At 40.7% G+C, this 14,714-nt stretch overlaps 1 protein-coding gene across 8 annotated transcripts in view; it reads left to right on the forward strand.

Annotated features, from left to right (window-relative positions):
- LOC106586470 (nck-associated protein 1) overlaps nucleotides 1–13,276 on the forward strand; it is a 64,961-nt gene extending 51,685 nt beyond the window's left edge. For all 8 annotated transcript variants that reach the window (XM_014173819.3, XM_014173818.3, XM_082969081.1 and 5 more), the window contains 11 exons: nucleotides 405–623; nucleotides 1,031–1,161; nucleotides 1,557–1,654; nucleotides 4,202–4,295; nucleotides 4,555–4,637; nucleotides 4,820–4,900; nucleotides 5,153–5,246; nucleotides 8,109–8,225; nucleotides 8,425–8,534; nucleotides 9,299–9,388; nucleotides 12,126–13,276. In XM_014173819.3, coding sequence (XP_014029294.1) covers nucleotides 405–623; nucleotides 1,031–1,161; nucleotides 1,557–1,654; nucleotides 4,202–4,295; nucleotides 4,555–4,637; nucleotides 4,820–4,900; nucleotides 5,153–5,246; nucleotides 8,109–8,225; nucleotides 8,425–8,534; nucleotides 9,299–9,388; nucleotides 12,126–12,242 — 1,234 coding nt within the window. In that variant the 3' untranslated portion in view covers nucleotides 12,243–13,276. The remainder of the gene's footprint in view (nucleotides 1–404; nucleotides 624–1,030; nucleotides 1,162–1,556; nucleotides 1,655–4,201; nucleotides 4,296–4,554; nucleotides 4,638–4,819; nucleotides 4,901–5,152; nucleotides 5,247–8,108; nucleotides 8,226–8,424; nucleotides 8,535–9,298; nucleotides 9,389–12,125) is intronic.
- Nucleotides 13,277–14,714: the final 1,438 nt, after the last annotated feature.

The following is a 14,714-nucleotide window of genomic DNA, read 5'->3' on the forward strand; positions in this document are numbered from 1 at the left end:
CACCATCAGCCCAGTAAAATAAAAAAGCTAATGATTTAAATGTATGCTCACTCAGCTGTGCCTCACAAGTAATACAACAACTGATCTATTACCAGCCTACCTCAAATGTAGATTTCTTTTTTTTTTATTGTCTGAGAAGAACAACAATGCATTGGCAGAGCAATTCAAGCAAAGCCAATATGGGGTGATAAGGTTTTGGGCCTATAACCTACTGCACAAACCTCATCACTCCAGTTTTTAATAGGGTAATGTTGCTGCATAGGCTTTTTTAAGTCATGTAAAACATTTTTTACGGTAGATCTTGGCTTGCATTTTGACTCAGAAAGTGATCTCGCCTCAAAAAACGTTGGTGACCACTGCCCTAGATTGATTGACAGATCGATCCTGTTTCGTTCCATCTCTAGGTCTATCGTGGGGATGACCATGTATAACCAGGCGACCCAGGAGATAGCCAAACCGTCTGAGCTGCTGACCAGTGTCAGGGCTTACATGACTGTGCTCCAGAGCATAGAGAACTATGTTCAGATAGATATCACCAGGGTGTTCAACAACGTGCTGCTGCAGCAGACACAACATCTGGACAGTCACGGAGAACCAACTATCACCAGCCTCTACACCAACTGGTGAGTCCTAACCCCTTAACGTCTTAACCCTAACCTCCTAACCCCTTAATCTCCTAACCCTAACCCCAACCAACCATCACTAGCCTCTTCACCAACCGGAATACATTCACAAAACAATATGAATTTCCACTTTCTGCCTGTTTGAGAATAACAGCTCTGAGTCTTGATTCAAACCAACGCAGGTAAATGTCTTGTGCACTGCGATTGAGTTTGAATGGTGACTTCTGCTTGAGCCGACATTTGCGATGAACGTGATCTCTGTGAACGTCTGAGAAATTGCCTTTAAAAGTCTATCGCAGTGCGCAGGTTGTTCATCTGGGTTGGTCTGAATACCAGCCTTGATCATGCCTTCCATTCAATCAGATAACCACCAACATGACAAGCCATACATTCTCTCTGTTCTACAGGTATCTGGAGACTTTACTGCGCCAAGTTAGCAACGGACACATAGCTTACTTCCCAGCCATGAAGGCTTTTGTCAACCTGCCTACGGAGAATGAGCTCACCTTCAACGCAGAGGAATACTCTGATATCTCAGGTAAGCTTCGTCAGTTATGCTATCCTTTTAGACACCAATAGACTCATGGTACTGAGAGTATGAGTAATGATTTACTACTTAGAATATTTAAACTGTGTTTATAGCCATAGCAGTGTTGGATGGAGCTAAGAATCACTAACAGAACTCTTCCATGATCTTATGTCGAGGGGTTGGGATAAAGCAGGAAAACACATGTATGTTGGACATTTGTGGACATTCATTGGAAAATAAAGTAGCCAATAAAGTAGCCAACAATAAAGTAGACAGTAGATGACAGAACATTTCCATGACCTTGTGTTGGATTAAAGTAGTCCACCACATTTCCATTGGTCATTCATGGACGTATTGGACAATAAAGTAATCTTATTCCTATTTTCTTCTTCTCCTCTTTTCAGAGATGCGGTCCCTGTCAGAGCTGCTGGGGCCCTATGGGATGAAGTTCCTCAGTGAGAGCCTCATGTGGCACATCTCCTCCCAGGTGGCCGAGCTCAAGGTGAGGAGTCACGGGGGTCACAGAAATCAAGGGTTAATGGTAGAGGTCAACCAGGTCAGGCAGGATCATGTTCATTAGGGCACCTCGTAGCAAAATATAATAGAAATTTAGCATTTCTTATTGCACACTTTCAGAAAGTCCGTCCCCTGTTTTGGACAGGTTTGTTCCTTTTGGTGCCTAAAGAACACGACCCTGGTTTCGCTCTTCTATAATTCTTAGTGTGCATCCGAAATGCGACCATATCCCCTATATCAGGGGTATTCAACTCTTACCCTACGAAGTCCAGAGCCTGCTGGTTTTATGTTCTACCTGATAAGTAATTGCACCCACCTTGTGTGCCAGGTCTAAATCAGTCCCTGATTAGAGGGGAACAATGAAAAAATGCAGTTGAACTGACTTTGAGGTCCAGAGTTGAGTTTGAGAGCCCTATATATTGCACATCTTTTGACCTGGGTCCTATGGTGGTCTCCTATGGGATCTGGTAAAAAGTAGTGCACTAAATAGGGAATAGGGTGCCCTTTCAGATGAAGCCTTGGCAGTATGAGTCATTAGAGGTTAGAGGGTCTTTCCAGAAGCAGAGTTTTCCCCTGGAAACAGAACCAGACCCACAGCAGAATAGAGGCAGTGTGGGTTACTGGTAACCTCTAACTCCTAACTGACTGACATTTGATCCGGTTCCCTACCCTCACTACATTTTTGGTAATTAATAAAGAATGCCAGGAAATTCTGTGCGTTCAGCTAAATCTTTTTAATTAGATCTCATAAGACTAGGACAAAATTAATTTAGTGATAAGTGTTGCGAAAGCAGCTAGCCAGACTGATAAATCTAAATTAGCACCAAAATCAGTCCTAATAGATGTACAGTACCGTTCAAAAGTTTGGGGTCACTTAGAAATGTCCTTGTATTTGTTTTTGTCCATTTAAAATCACATCAAATTGATCAGAAATACAGTGTAGACATTGTTAATGTTGTAAATGATAATTGTAGCTGGAAATTGCAGATTTTTAATGGAATATCTACATAGGCGTACAGAGGCCCATTATCAGCAACCATCACTCCTGTGTTCCAATGACACGTTGTGTTAGCTAATCCAAGTTTAGCATTTTAAAAGGCTAATTGATCATTAGAAAACCCTTTTGCAATTATGTTAGCACAGCTAAAAACTGTTCTGATTAAAGAAGCAATAAAACTGGCCTTTAGACTAGTTGAATATCTGGAGCATCAGCATTTGTGGGTTCAATTACAGGCTCAAAATGGCTATAAACAATTAACTTTCTTCTGACACTCATCAGTCTATTCTTGTTCTGAGAAATGAAGGCTAGTCCATGCGAGAAATTGCAAAGAAACTGAAGATCTCGTACAACGCTGTGTACTACTCCCTTCACAGAACAGTGCAAACTGGCTCTAACCAGAATAGAAAGAGGAGTGAGAGGCCCCGGTGCACAACTGAGCAAGAGGACAAGTACATTAGAGTGTCTAGTTTGAGAAACAGAAGCCTCACAAGTCCTCAACTGTTAGCTTCATTAAATAGTACCCACAAAACACCAGTCTCAACGTCAACCGTGAAGAGGCGACTCCGGATGCAGGCCTTCTAGACAGAGTTCCTCTGTCCAGTGTCTGTGTTCTTTTACCCATCTTAATCTTTTCTTTTTATTGGCCAGTCTGAGATATGGCTTTTTCTTTGCAACTCTGCCTAGAAGGCCAGCATCCTGGAGTCGCCTCTTCACTGTTGACTTTGAGACTGGTGTTTTGTGGGTACTATTTAATTTTATTGCAGCAGGCTGACAAGTTATTATGACCTTTTTTTCAAAGGGTTCTTTAGATTATAATATAATTGGTATTTTACTCTAGAGCACACATTAGTGTTGGAACGTAGCGCTGGCACATATGTATGATTCTCTAACATGCAAACTTTTCCCTTCCCTTCTGAAAGCAATTTGTGAAAATAAAATATGTTTGTGTCTGATTCACAATCAGATGTAGGAATGAAGCATTGGTTTTATTCAGTCTCTGTACAAACCAAGCCGTGTTCATCAAATGACTTAACACAAAACACGTTTTCGGCGAACGCTCTCAATGCAAATTGAACAAGTGGAAAGCATGCAACCCATTGTGAGCTGCACACATGACTGCCTGAACATTGCGCCAAGACACCCATCACAAAAAAAGTACAGGCTTCTAATTGATTTGGTATGCATCCCAAATGGCACCCTATTCCCTACATAGTGCACTACTTTTGATCAGAGCCCATCGTGCACTACTTTTGACCAGAGCCAAAGGTAGTGCAGTATATAGGCTCTGGCTAAAAGTAGTGCACTATATAGGGAATAGGGTGGCATTTGGGACAAACATTTGTAAGATCCCCCACATAGTGCACCATCTGTTGATGGTAAGGGCCTTTTCCTGTTGTGCGAAAGAAGGGGAAAGTCTTTGGAATTAGGATCCCTAGTTGATTCCCCAAATAATCCCCTCACCACTTAGGAGGCTCTCTCACTCTCCCACTTCTACTCCTCTCCCTCAACTCATTCTTCTTCTCCTCTCCTCAGAAACTGGTGGTGGACAACGTTGAGATTCTGACCCAGATGAGGACCAGCTTTGACAAGCCTGAACACATGGCTTCTCTGTTCAAGAAGCTCTCATGTGGGTACTCTGTATTTATATTGGCCTTGTCAGAGTTTTCCTGGGCCAGACAGACACAAGGCTCAGTGCTGCCAAGGCCAAATAAGCAACATATACATGTCTCAAATAGTACTGTTCTGCCTACATGGCTTTGGTTATGGCTGCTGAAGGGAAAAAGTGACATAACAAAACACCTTAGACTAATTTGCATACCTGTAAAATGACTAGAGACATGTGAGTTGTCTGTGAGACTTGCATGTTCTTTGTCTTGGTGTTACAGCAGTCGACAGTGTTCTGAAACGGATGACCATCATCGGAGTCATCCTCTCATTCCGATCCCTGGCTCAGGAGGCACTCCGAGATGTATGTCGGCCCTTTAACTTTCCACCACTTGAATGGCATCATATATTGACACAATACAGTACACAATTATTTTGATCTGTCTCAAGCTGGTTTTCTCACATTTCACACTGTGCCAAAGTTAGTTTAATCTAATATTTCTGTTGTTGTATTGAAATAAAGCATGATCCTCTTCTTGTCACCAGGTGTTGTCCTGCCACATCCCATTCCTGGTGAGCTCAGTGGAGGACTTCAAGGATCACATTCCAAGAGAGACCGACATGAAGGTGAGAGACACAGTAGGACCTTTAAATTAAGCTTAATGTGGTCAAGGTTGTGGGTTTAGTTCTGACATGGATCACATAAGAATACTAAGTCCCACAAGGTTCACATACACATACATTGTACTGTAAATTGCTTTGGATTTAAGCATCTGCTAAGTGGCATAGCTATATAATTATGAATATTATATATGAATGGCTATTGTGTTTGAAGCAGTCTGATTCTCTGATGTCCTTTATGTCTCTGTTGATCATCAGGTGGCCATGAACGTGTATGAGCTGTCGTCTGCAGCAGGTCTGCCCTGTGAGATAGATCCTGCCTTAGTGGTGGCCCTCTCCTCTCAGAAGTCAGGTGAGAGGATGCACCATAGACAGCCATTTTAGAATCTTAATAGATTTTCAAGCCAATTTAAGTTAAAACTGTAGTAAGGCCACTCAGGAACATTCAATGTCATCTTGGTAAGCAACTCCAGTGTATATTTGGCCTTGTGTTTTAAGTCCTGCTTATTGTCCTGCTGAAAGGTGAATTTGTCTCCCAGTGTCTGTTGGAAAGCAAACTGAACCAGGTTTTCCTATAGGATTTTTACTTTGCTTAGCACTATTCCTTTTCGTTTTATCCTAAAAAACTCCCTAGTCCTTGCCGATGACAGGTATACCCATAACAGTCATGATTGGGTGAGATAAGGAGTGGTTGGACATCCCGAGAGATGAGTCCTGATTGGTCTGTCATGTCACAGGCTTCTGTCTACAGAATGGGAGCTTTCCTAGTTAGTATATAGATCATCTTTGCTACCGCAGATTTTTTGGAAAGATATAGCTATGGACAACTGCAGAAGTGTTGCTACAGCTCCCTACATTTAGCTGGGTTTAAGTAGAGAGACTTACTTTCTGGAGGACAATGCCATGCTGACTCACACTTGTTTACGTGGGTGGGGTGGGGCTAAGCCTTAAGAGGGTGTGAACGGTGCTTAATGAATGTAAACAAAGAAGCCCTCTAGGAAGTGTGAAAATCTCATCAAAATCTTTCAAGAGCATTTTCTCATATGTGGAATAATACGATTATCAACTTGTCCCATGTTTCCTCCAACTACAGTGTATTATACAATTTTGTACTTTTATAAAATGTAAAAATAACATTTGACTTAAGCCTCAATTGAGAAATCTGGACACATACACTATATATACAAAAGTATGTGGACACCCCTTCAAATTAGTGGATTTGTGAATTTCAGCCACACCCATTGATAGAGCTGTCCCGGTCAACTGTAAGTGCTGTTCTTGTGAAGTGGAAATGTCTAGGAGCAACAACGGCTCAGACGCAAAGTGGTAGGCCTCACAAGCTCAGAGAACGGGACTGCCGAGTGCTGAAGCGCGTAGCGCCTAAAAATCATCTGTACTCGGTTGCAACATTCACTACCGAGTTCCAAACTGTCTCTGGAACCAACGTCAGCACAAGAACTGTCCGGAAGCTTCATGAAATGGGTTTCCATGGCCGAGCAGGCACACACAAGCCTAAGATCACCATGCGCAATGTCAATCGTCGGCTGGAGTGGTGTAAAGCTCGCCGCCACACTTCATCATCTGGCAGTCCGACGGACATATCTGGGTTTGGCGGATGCCAGGAGAACGCTACCTGCCCTAATACGTAGTGCCAACAAGTTTGGTGAAGGAGGAATAATGATCTGGGGCTGTTTTTCATGGTTCGGGCTAGGCCCCTTATTTCCAGTGAAGGGAAATCTTAATGCTACAGTATACAATGACATTGTGGACGATTCTGTGCTTCCAACTTTGTGGCAACAGTTTTAGGAAGGCCCTTTTCTGTTTCAGCATGACAATGCCCCCGTGCACAAAGCGAGGTCCATACAGAAATGGTTTGTCGAGATCGGTGTGGAAGAACTTGACTGGCCTGCACAGAGCCCGGACCTCAACCCCATCGAACACCTTTAGGATAAATTCGAACGCCATCTGAGAGCCAGACCTAATCGCCCAACATCAGTGCCCGACCTCACTATTGCTCTTGTGGCTAAATGGAAACCAGTCCCCGCAGCAATGTTCCAACATCTAGTGGAAAGCCTTCCCAGAAGATTGGAGGCTGTTATAGCAGCAAAGGGGGGACCAACTCCATAATAATGCCCCTGATTTTGGAATGAGATGTTTGACAAGCAGGTGTCCACATACCTGTGGTCATGTAGCGAGTTAAGTTGTTTAGCTGAAATGATGATGACTATTACTCATATGCCTCATAGCCTGAGTTCCATGTCCACATGCTGTGTAAAGGGATGACTGATTCACTGTTGAAATCTCACAGTTTGAAAAGTAATCTGTTGCTAATGTCAGAGAGCGTGAGAGTTGGACAAGCATTAGAACTGCATTCCACTCTGTAGTCATGTATCAAAATCAAAGTTTTCATAAATGAAAAATAAATACGTCCTGTCAATTTCATAATCGTAACAGATAGGCCAGGCATTTGTTTAGGTAACATTTGGACATGTTGATGCTTATGCACACTGGTATTAAGTTGTCAAGTCATGTAGCCTGCAGCCATATCCACAAAGCCCAGTCCAGTCCAATTTCTGCACCCAACAATTCCCTATATAGTGCACAAATGAGCCCTGTGTGCGTCCCAAATGGCACCCTATTACTAGAGATTCCTCTCCCGGCGCATCCCAAATGGCACCCAACCCATATATAGGGGTTTGGTCAAAAGTATTGCACTATATAGGGAATAGGGTGCCATTTAGGACGAAGCCAATGGCTCTCCTCAAGTTCCCAACCCCTCTCTGTTGCTCTAAGGAAAATACTAAATAACATTGCTTTAACTCAGAGCTACTAAGAGCCCTGGGGGCCTTTTGGCCAGTGAAGACATTTCTGTTATACACCACGGCTGTTTTTATACAAACCTCTGTTTACTTTCAAAATAGTTATCAACCCTCAACCTCATCTCCTCGCATGCGTCACAAATGGCACCCTATTCCCTATGTAGTGCACTACTTTTGACCTTTGGCCCATAGGGAATAGGGTGCCATTTGGGAGGCACTCCTACCCTTTATTGGGTCCACATAGTTGAATCCCCTCCCAGTCCTGTAAATATAAATTACAGTTAATTAGGGAGCCATAATGCAGTTTTTCTTGGCTAGCGGGTCTTCATTTTTGGATAATATCCAAAATGGATCCCCCGATGGTGTTAACGGACATTTCCTTTTTTTTGTAACAGAGAACATCAGTCCGGAGGAAGAGTACAAGATAGCGTGCCTGCTGATGGTCTTTGTGGCGGTCTCTATGCCCACCTTGGCAAGCAACGTCATGTCCCAGTATAGCCCTGCTATCCAAGGTACCTGTTCTTAGATACGTGAAGTATATGTTCTATGTATATTATATGTTCTATGACATTTGTTGTTATACTTATTGATATGGTTCCTTCATATTCGTCCTTGTTAACAGTGCTGTAAGATATAGTAGATCGTTTTACCCACAGTGTTTAAAGACATAGTCGAGATACTAATATCTTCTTGTCTGTCATCCTTTCACAGGTCATTGCAACAACATCCACTGTCTGGCTAAAGCTATAAACCAGATCGCTGCAGCTTTATTCACTATCCACAAGGGCAGCATCGAGGACCGCCTCAAAGAGTTCCTCGCAGTACGTTTTGTAGTGATAGTCCATTTGGTTTATACCACACATTTATCTTCACCCTTTTTTTATTATAAGCAGCTCTCTTCCTTCATCTGTTTTATATTTATTCTCTATTTGGGCCTGCATCAAAAGTAGTGCACTATGTAGGGAATAGGGTTCTATTTGGTACGCATCCATGTTTACCACACACAATGTGGGAAAAGGCAGGATCATTTTTTATTTTCATAACCAGGATTTAAAAACATTAATGTTCCATAAACCTTCTGTGATTCTAAATCATTTTAATTTTAATATCTTAAATTCATTTTTCTGCATGACTAGTGATTTTTCTGCATTTCTGAGGAGGAGGGCCCACTGACCGTGTTTTCCCCTCTATGTATTTCCATTGGAATTATTCCTCAATGTCCTGCTACTTTTTATTGCGCTCCAATAATGTATTACTATAACAGTGTTGAAATCTTTAATGCTGTTTCCCATCTAAAACCATGTGAGACACAGCCCAAGCCAAGTCCTCTTTGAAATGCTGGAGTGTTTAAATCCATGTGTCAAAGCTGAACCCACATGGCAAGTTTAGAATGGTAAACTGGTGGTTTGGGGTTATTCATAGTGACTGTGTTATAGACTTTAAATGTCTAGTAACATTGTAAAACTGATGGAAAGAGACACAAGTGCTTCTACACGTGCTTCTACACTTTCAGGGTCGGTTTCCCCAGACACAGATAAAGCTTAGTACTGGACAAAAAAAAATCTGATCTTTCTCTCCTGTGCAGCTTGCCTCCTCCAGTTTGCTGAAGATCGGCCAAGAGACTGACAAAACCACAACAAGGAACAGAGAATCTGTCTACTTGCTCCTGGACATGGTGAGTCACATACTGTATGGATGTGTCCCAAATGGCACCCTATTCCATATATAGTACCCCACTGTATAGGGCCCTATGGGCCCTGGTCAAAAAGCTCAGGTTTGCGTGCCGACCGTACTTAGAACCTCTGAACAGTGTCGGCAGACAATCTATTTTATGTTGACACAGCAAAGACTTTGGAAGTCATCTAGCTATCATCTAAAATGCTATCACATCATCTAGCTATCATCTAACACCTTGTCACATCCTCTAACTATCATCTAACACGTTGTCACATCCTCTAACTATCATCTAACACGTTGTCACATCCTCTATCGTCTACTATCATCTAACACGTTGTCACATCATCTAACATGTCACATCATCTACTATCGTCTAACATGTTGTCACATCATCTACTATCATCTAACACGTTGTCATATCATCTAACACGTTGTCACATCCTCTATCGTCTACTATCATCTAACACGTTGTCACATCATCTAGCTATCATCTAACATGTTGTCACATCATCTACTATCATCTAACATGTTGTCACATCATCTACTATCATCTAACACGTTGTCACATCATCTACTATCATCTAACACGTTGTCACATCCTCTAACTATCATCTAACACCTTGTCACATCCTCTAACTGTCATCTAACACCTTGTCACATCCTCTATCATCTAACACGTCACATCATCTAACACGTTGCCACATCCTCTAACTATCATCTAACATGTCACATCCTCTAACTATCATCTAACACGTTGTCACATCCTCTAACTATCATCTAACATGTCACATCCTCTATCATCTAACACGTTGTCACATCCTCTAACTATCATCTAACACGTTGTCACATCCTCTAGCTATCATCTAACATGTTGTCACATCCTCTAACTATTATCTAACACGTTGTCACATCCTCTAACTATCATCTAACATGTCACATCCTCTATCATCTAACACGTTGTCACATCATCTGTCTATCATCTAACATGTTGTCACATCCTCTGTCTATCATCTAACATGTTGTCACATCCTCTAACTATCATCTAACATGTTGTCACATCCTCTAACTATCATCTAACATGTTGTCACATCCTCTGTCTATCATCTAACATGTTGTCACATCCTCTAGCTATCATCTAACACGTTGTCACATCCTCTAACACCTTGTCACATCCTCTAGCTATCATCTAACATGTTGTCACATCCTCTAACTATCATCTAACACCTTGTCACATCCTCTAACTATCATCTAACACCTTGTCACATCCTCTAACTATCATCTAACACCTTGTCACATCCTCTAACTATCATCTAACACGTTGTCACATCATCTACTATCATCTAACACGTTGTCACATCATCTGTCTATCATCTAACATGTTGTCACATCCTCTGTCTATCATCTAACATGTTGTCACATCCTCTAGCTATCATCTAACACGTTGTCACATCCTCTAACACCTTGTCACATCCTCTAGCTATCATCTAACATGTTGTCACATCCTCTAACTATCATCTAACACCTTGTCACATCCTCTAACTATCATCTAACACCTTGTCACATCCTCTAACTATCATCTAACACCTTGTCACATCCTCTAACTATCATCTAACACCTTGTCACATCCTCTAACTATCATCTAACACCTTGTCACATCCTCTAACACCTTGTCACATCATCTAACATGTTGTCACATCATCTACTATCATCTAACACGTTGTCACATCATCTGTCTATCATCTAACATGTTGTCACATCCTCTGTCTATCATCTAACATGTTGTCACATCCTCTAGCTATCATCTAACACGTTGTCACATCATCTAACTATCACCTAGCTATCATAACAGTGTCACATCTAACTATCATCTAAATGTTGTCACATCCTCTATCATCTAACACGTTGTCACATCCTCTGACTATCATCTAACTATCATCTAACACGTTGTCCCATCATCTAACTATCACCTAGCTATCATAACACAGTGTCACATCCTCTAACTAACATGAACATGTTGAAACATCCTATAACTATCATCTAGCTATCATCTAACAAGTTGTCACATCATCTAGCACGTTGTCACATCCTCTAACATTTAGCTATCATCTAACACGTTGTCACATCATCTACTATCATCTAACACATGTAATATACTGGTTCCAAGGTCAACATTCTCATTAGTCTCTGGCCAACCCAAAGCAGAAAGAAAATAAAGAGAATCGCAAACCTCTTTCTACTTGAAAATGAACAGAGTATTATTTTCTTTCAGACTGTGTATTGAAAATTACATATGCAGTCATGCATACACATGTATTGTCTGTTGATCAGAGGGGCTTACTTGTCTGTGGGATTTGGATTTGCTTGACTTAAGAATAATGTACAGGAGGGAATGTGTTGAATAGAAAGACAACCAGGGTGGAAAGAAGGAAGAATCACCCACAGTCTTTATCCTGCAGTGGAACTGGCATAATATAGAACACACACACCCTATTGCCTTATCCATGGGGCTACTCTGCATCGATAATATAGAGAACAAGGCAAAATCACAAAAGTATGATTAAACTCAGGCTGCATCCCAAATGCTTCCCTATATAGCGCACTTCTTTTGACCAGAGCCGTATGTGGGCCCTGGTCTAAAGTACTGCACTATATAGGGAATGGGATGCTATTTGAGACGTTCTCACAGTGGTTATTTTAGGTTCTATCCATATCCATCCATGTGTTTTCTCTACCAGATTGTGCAGGAGTCCCCGTTCTTGACCATGGACCTTCTGGAGTCCTGCTTCCCCTATGTGCTGCTCCGTAATGCATACCATGCTGTCTACAAGCAGAGTGTGTCTTCCTCCGCCTGAGAGCCCTGAGAGGAGGAGAGGAAAGAGGGGAGAGAGAGCGAGTGAGAGACTCCTCACCTTGTCTGGAGTTCAGCATGCAGATAGTGAAGAGGAGACAAGGGCTGTATGTATCAAGCGTCTCAGAGTAGGAGTGCTGATTTGGGATCAGTGTTGCCTTTTAGATCATAATGAATAGCATTACATGGACAGGGGGAGACCTGATCCTAGATCAGCACTTCTACTCTGAGAAGCTTGATACATGCAGGCAGCCCCAGAGCTCTTTACTGAGAATATAAATATATGGCTTTGGACAACATGAGTCTTATATGATGAATTGACCATTGTGGGTGTGCTGTGTTTCAACTTACAGTCTTAAAGAAAACAAAAAAAATGTATTATTGGTTTTGTGGGATCAGGGTTTTTCTTTTCATACAGTTTTATGAATTAATCATTTGTTTACTTAATCTGATGTAAGCTTTGTTGACAATGATCAGTGACAATACACTACTACTTAATTTCATTTTTGAATATTGTCTTAGTTTCTAAATATTGAATGGGTTAAAAATTAAACACTAAAAATGCTATTATCGGTAAAGGGGAACGTGCAAAACTAATTGCAGATTTTTGGAAAATGATGATACACAGTTATATTCATCATCATTATCTGTCGGTTATTACAGTATGTGTATCTTTGTGAATTTGTGTTATTTACATTTTTTGTGTTTCTTTGAGATATTTGCCAAACTGTTGAGAAAACATAGCATCTTATATTATTTGGAGCTAACCTGAAATGTTGGTATTAAACTTAAATATTATGAAAACTGATAACAGATGGTTGATATTTGTACAAAGCATAGAATAATTTTTTAACTAAATGCCTCATTGGCATAACTACTCCATAGTACCTGTCTGTATGGTATATAATAAACATTCTTTCATATTTATTGAATGTTTATACATAGTTTTCCTTTTACCACTTTTATATGTTTTCAATGTTTCAACGAACCGTGTATCCTCCATAACGTGATAAATAAATCTTAGGCTATATCCACTTACTGGCCTAGAGTCTCATTTGTTTCAAATGTTGGAATAAACTTCAGGATATAAACTGCACACAAAATACCATACATACTCGCACACACACACAGATATGCTATGATTAGCCTAATCATTTTAACTTGAGTGTTTCAACTTGAGACAGTTCTAGCTATCACAATTGGCAGCAAATTGACTCACATCTAACCTGATTGTCATGTGTTATTGAGTTTGCTTCTCAGTGCTTAGAACTTGAAGGTCTTTCCTAGAACAGTTTCCTTTTTTGTATGTAAGCCAACATTGGTCTTGGTTGTTCTGTGTATTTTTAATTTTTTTTGCTGTCAAAATATTAGTGGGGAAGTGTTCCTCCGGCCTGAGAACACTGAGAGTCCTGGCCGGCAGCCCTCACATTGACGTTTCCCTGGTCATGTTGTTAAACACCCCTTAGTCACATGATCACGGGAACGAATGCGTGCACACACATACACACACAATCCATGATCCAGTTTGAAGAGGAACAAACATGAACATTCTAATAATGGCTGGCAAGGTCAATCATAAGTCCCTTTGATCTTCTACAAATCTAAACCTTAAATCCTAAATCTGCTCTCTATTCCACTGTTACTGTATGTGTGATAAACTAAACAAAAAGGTATGTTTAAAAAGCTTTCATAAGAGTAATTTGCTCCACTTTACTTGGCCTAATGTTGCATGGATCCAGTTCATTCTGAAATAGTGAATACTGAAATAGAGAACACTGAAATGGTGAATACTGAAATAGTGAATACTGAAATGGTGAATACTGAAATAGTGAATACTGAAATAGAGAATACTGAAATGGTGAATTCTGAAATAGAGAACACTGAAATAGTGAATACTGAAATAGAGAACACTGAAATGGTGAATACTGTATCTTATTTAACAATCTGACCATATAAGACCTCTTGGTCAACATGTAATGTAAACACTCGCTTTATAATCCTCCATTGTATACTATTTAAACACTGTTTAGTATATCGAATCCCCGAGCTAACAAGGTAAAAATCTGAACAAGGCAGTTAACGCACTGTTTCCCAGTAGGCCGTCATTGTAAATAAGAATTTGTTCTTAACTGACTTTCCTAGTTAAATAAAGGTTAAATAAAATAAATAATGATATTTAACATCTGGTCAACACCCATCTGGTCAACACCCAATGAGCCTATTAACACTTATCATTGTGTTAAGTTCACACTAATAATTAGGCTTGATTAAAGCTGCTTGTGTACATAGCACTGTCATCATAATATGGGCATTCGTAAATTCACTCAGAGAGCAGAATAACTGATGAATTTACGAACACGCAACGCCTGTTGAATATGACCGGTGTCAGTAAATGTCAGCAAAAATGTTTTATTAAATTGTTGCCAGCAGCTCAGTTACAGTCAGTCACCAACGCTCTAGATAACATGAAAACAGC

Source organism: Salmo salar, chromosome 25, assembly GCF_965601325.2.
Source record: "Salmo salar chromosome 25, fSalSal1, whole genome shotgun sequence".
Taxonomy (NCBI): domain Eukaryota; kingdom Metazoa; phylum Chordata; class Actinopteri; order Salmoniformes; family Salmonidae; genus Salmo; species Salmo salar.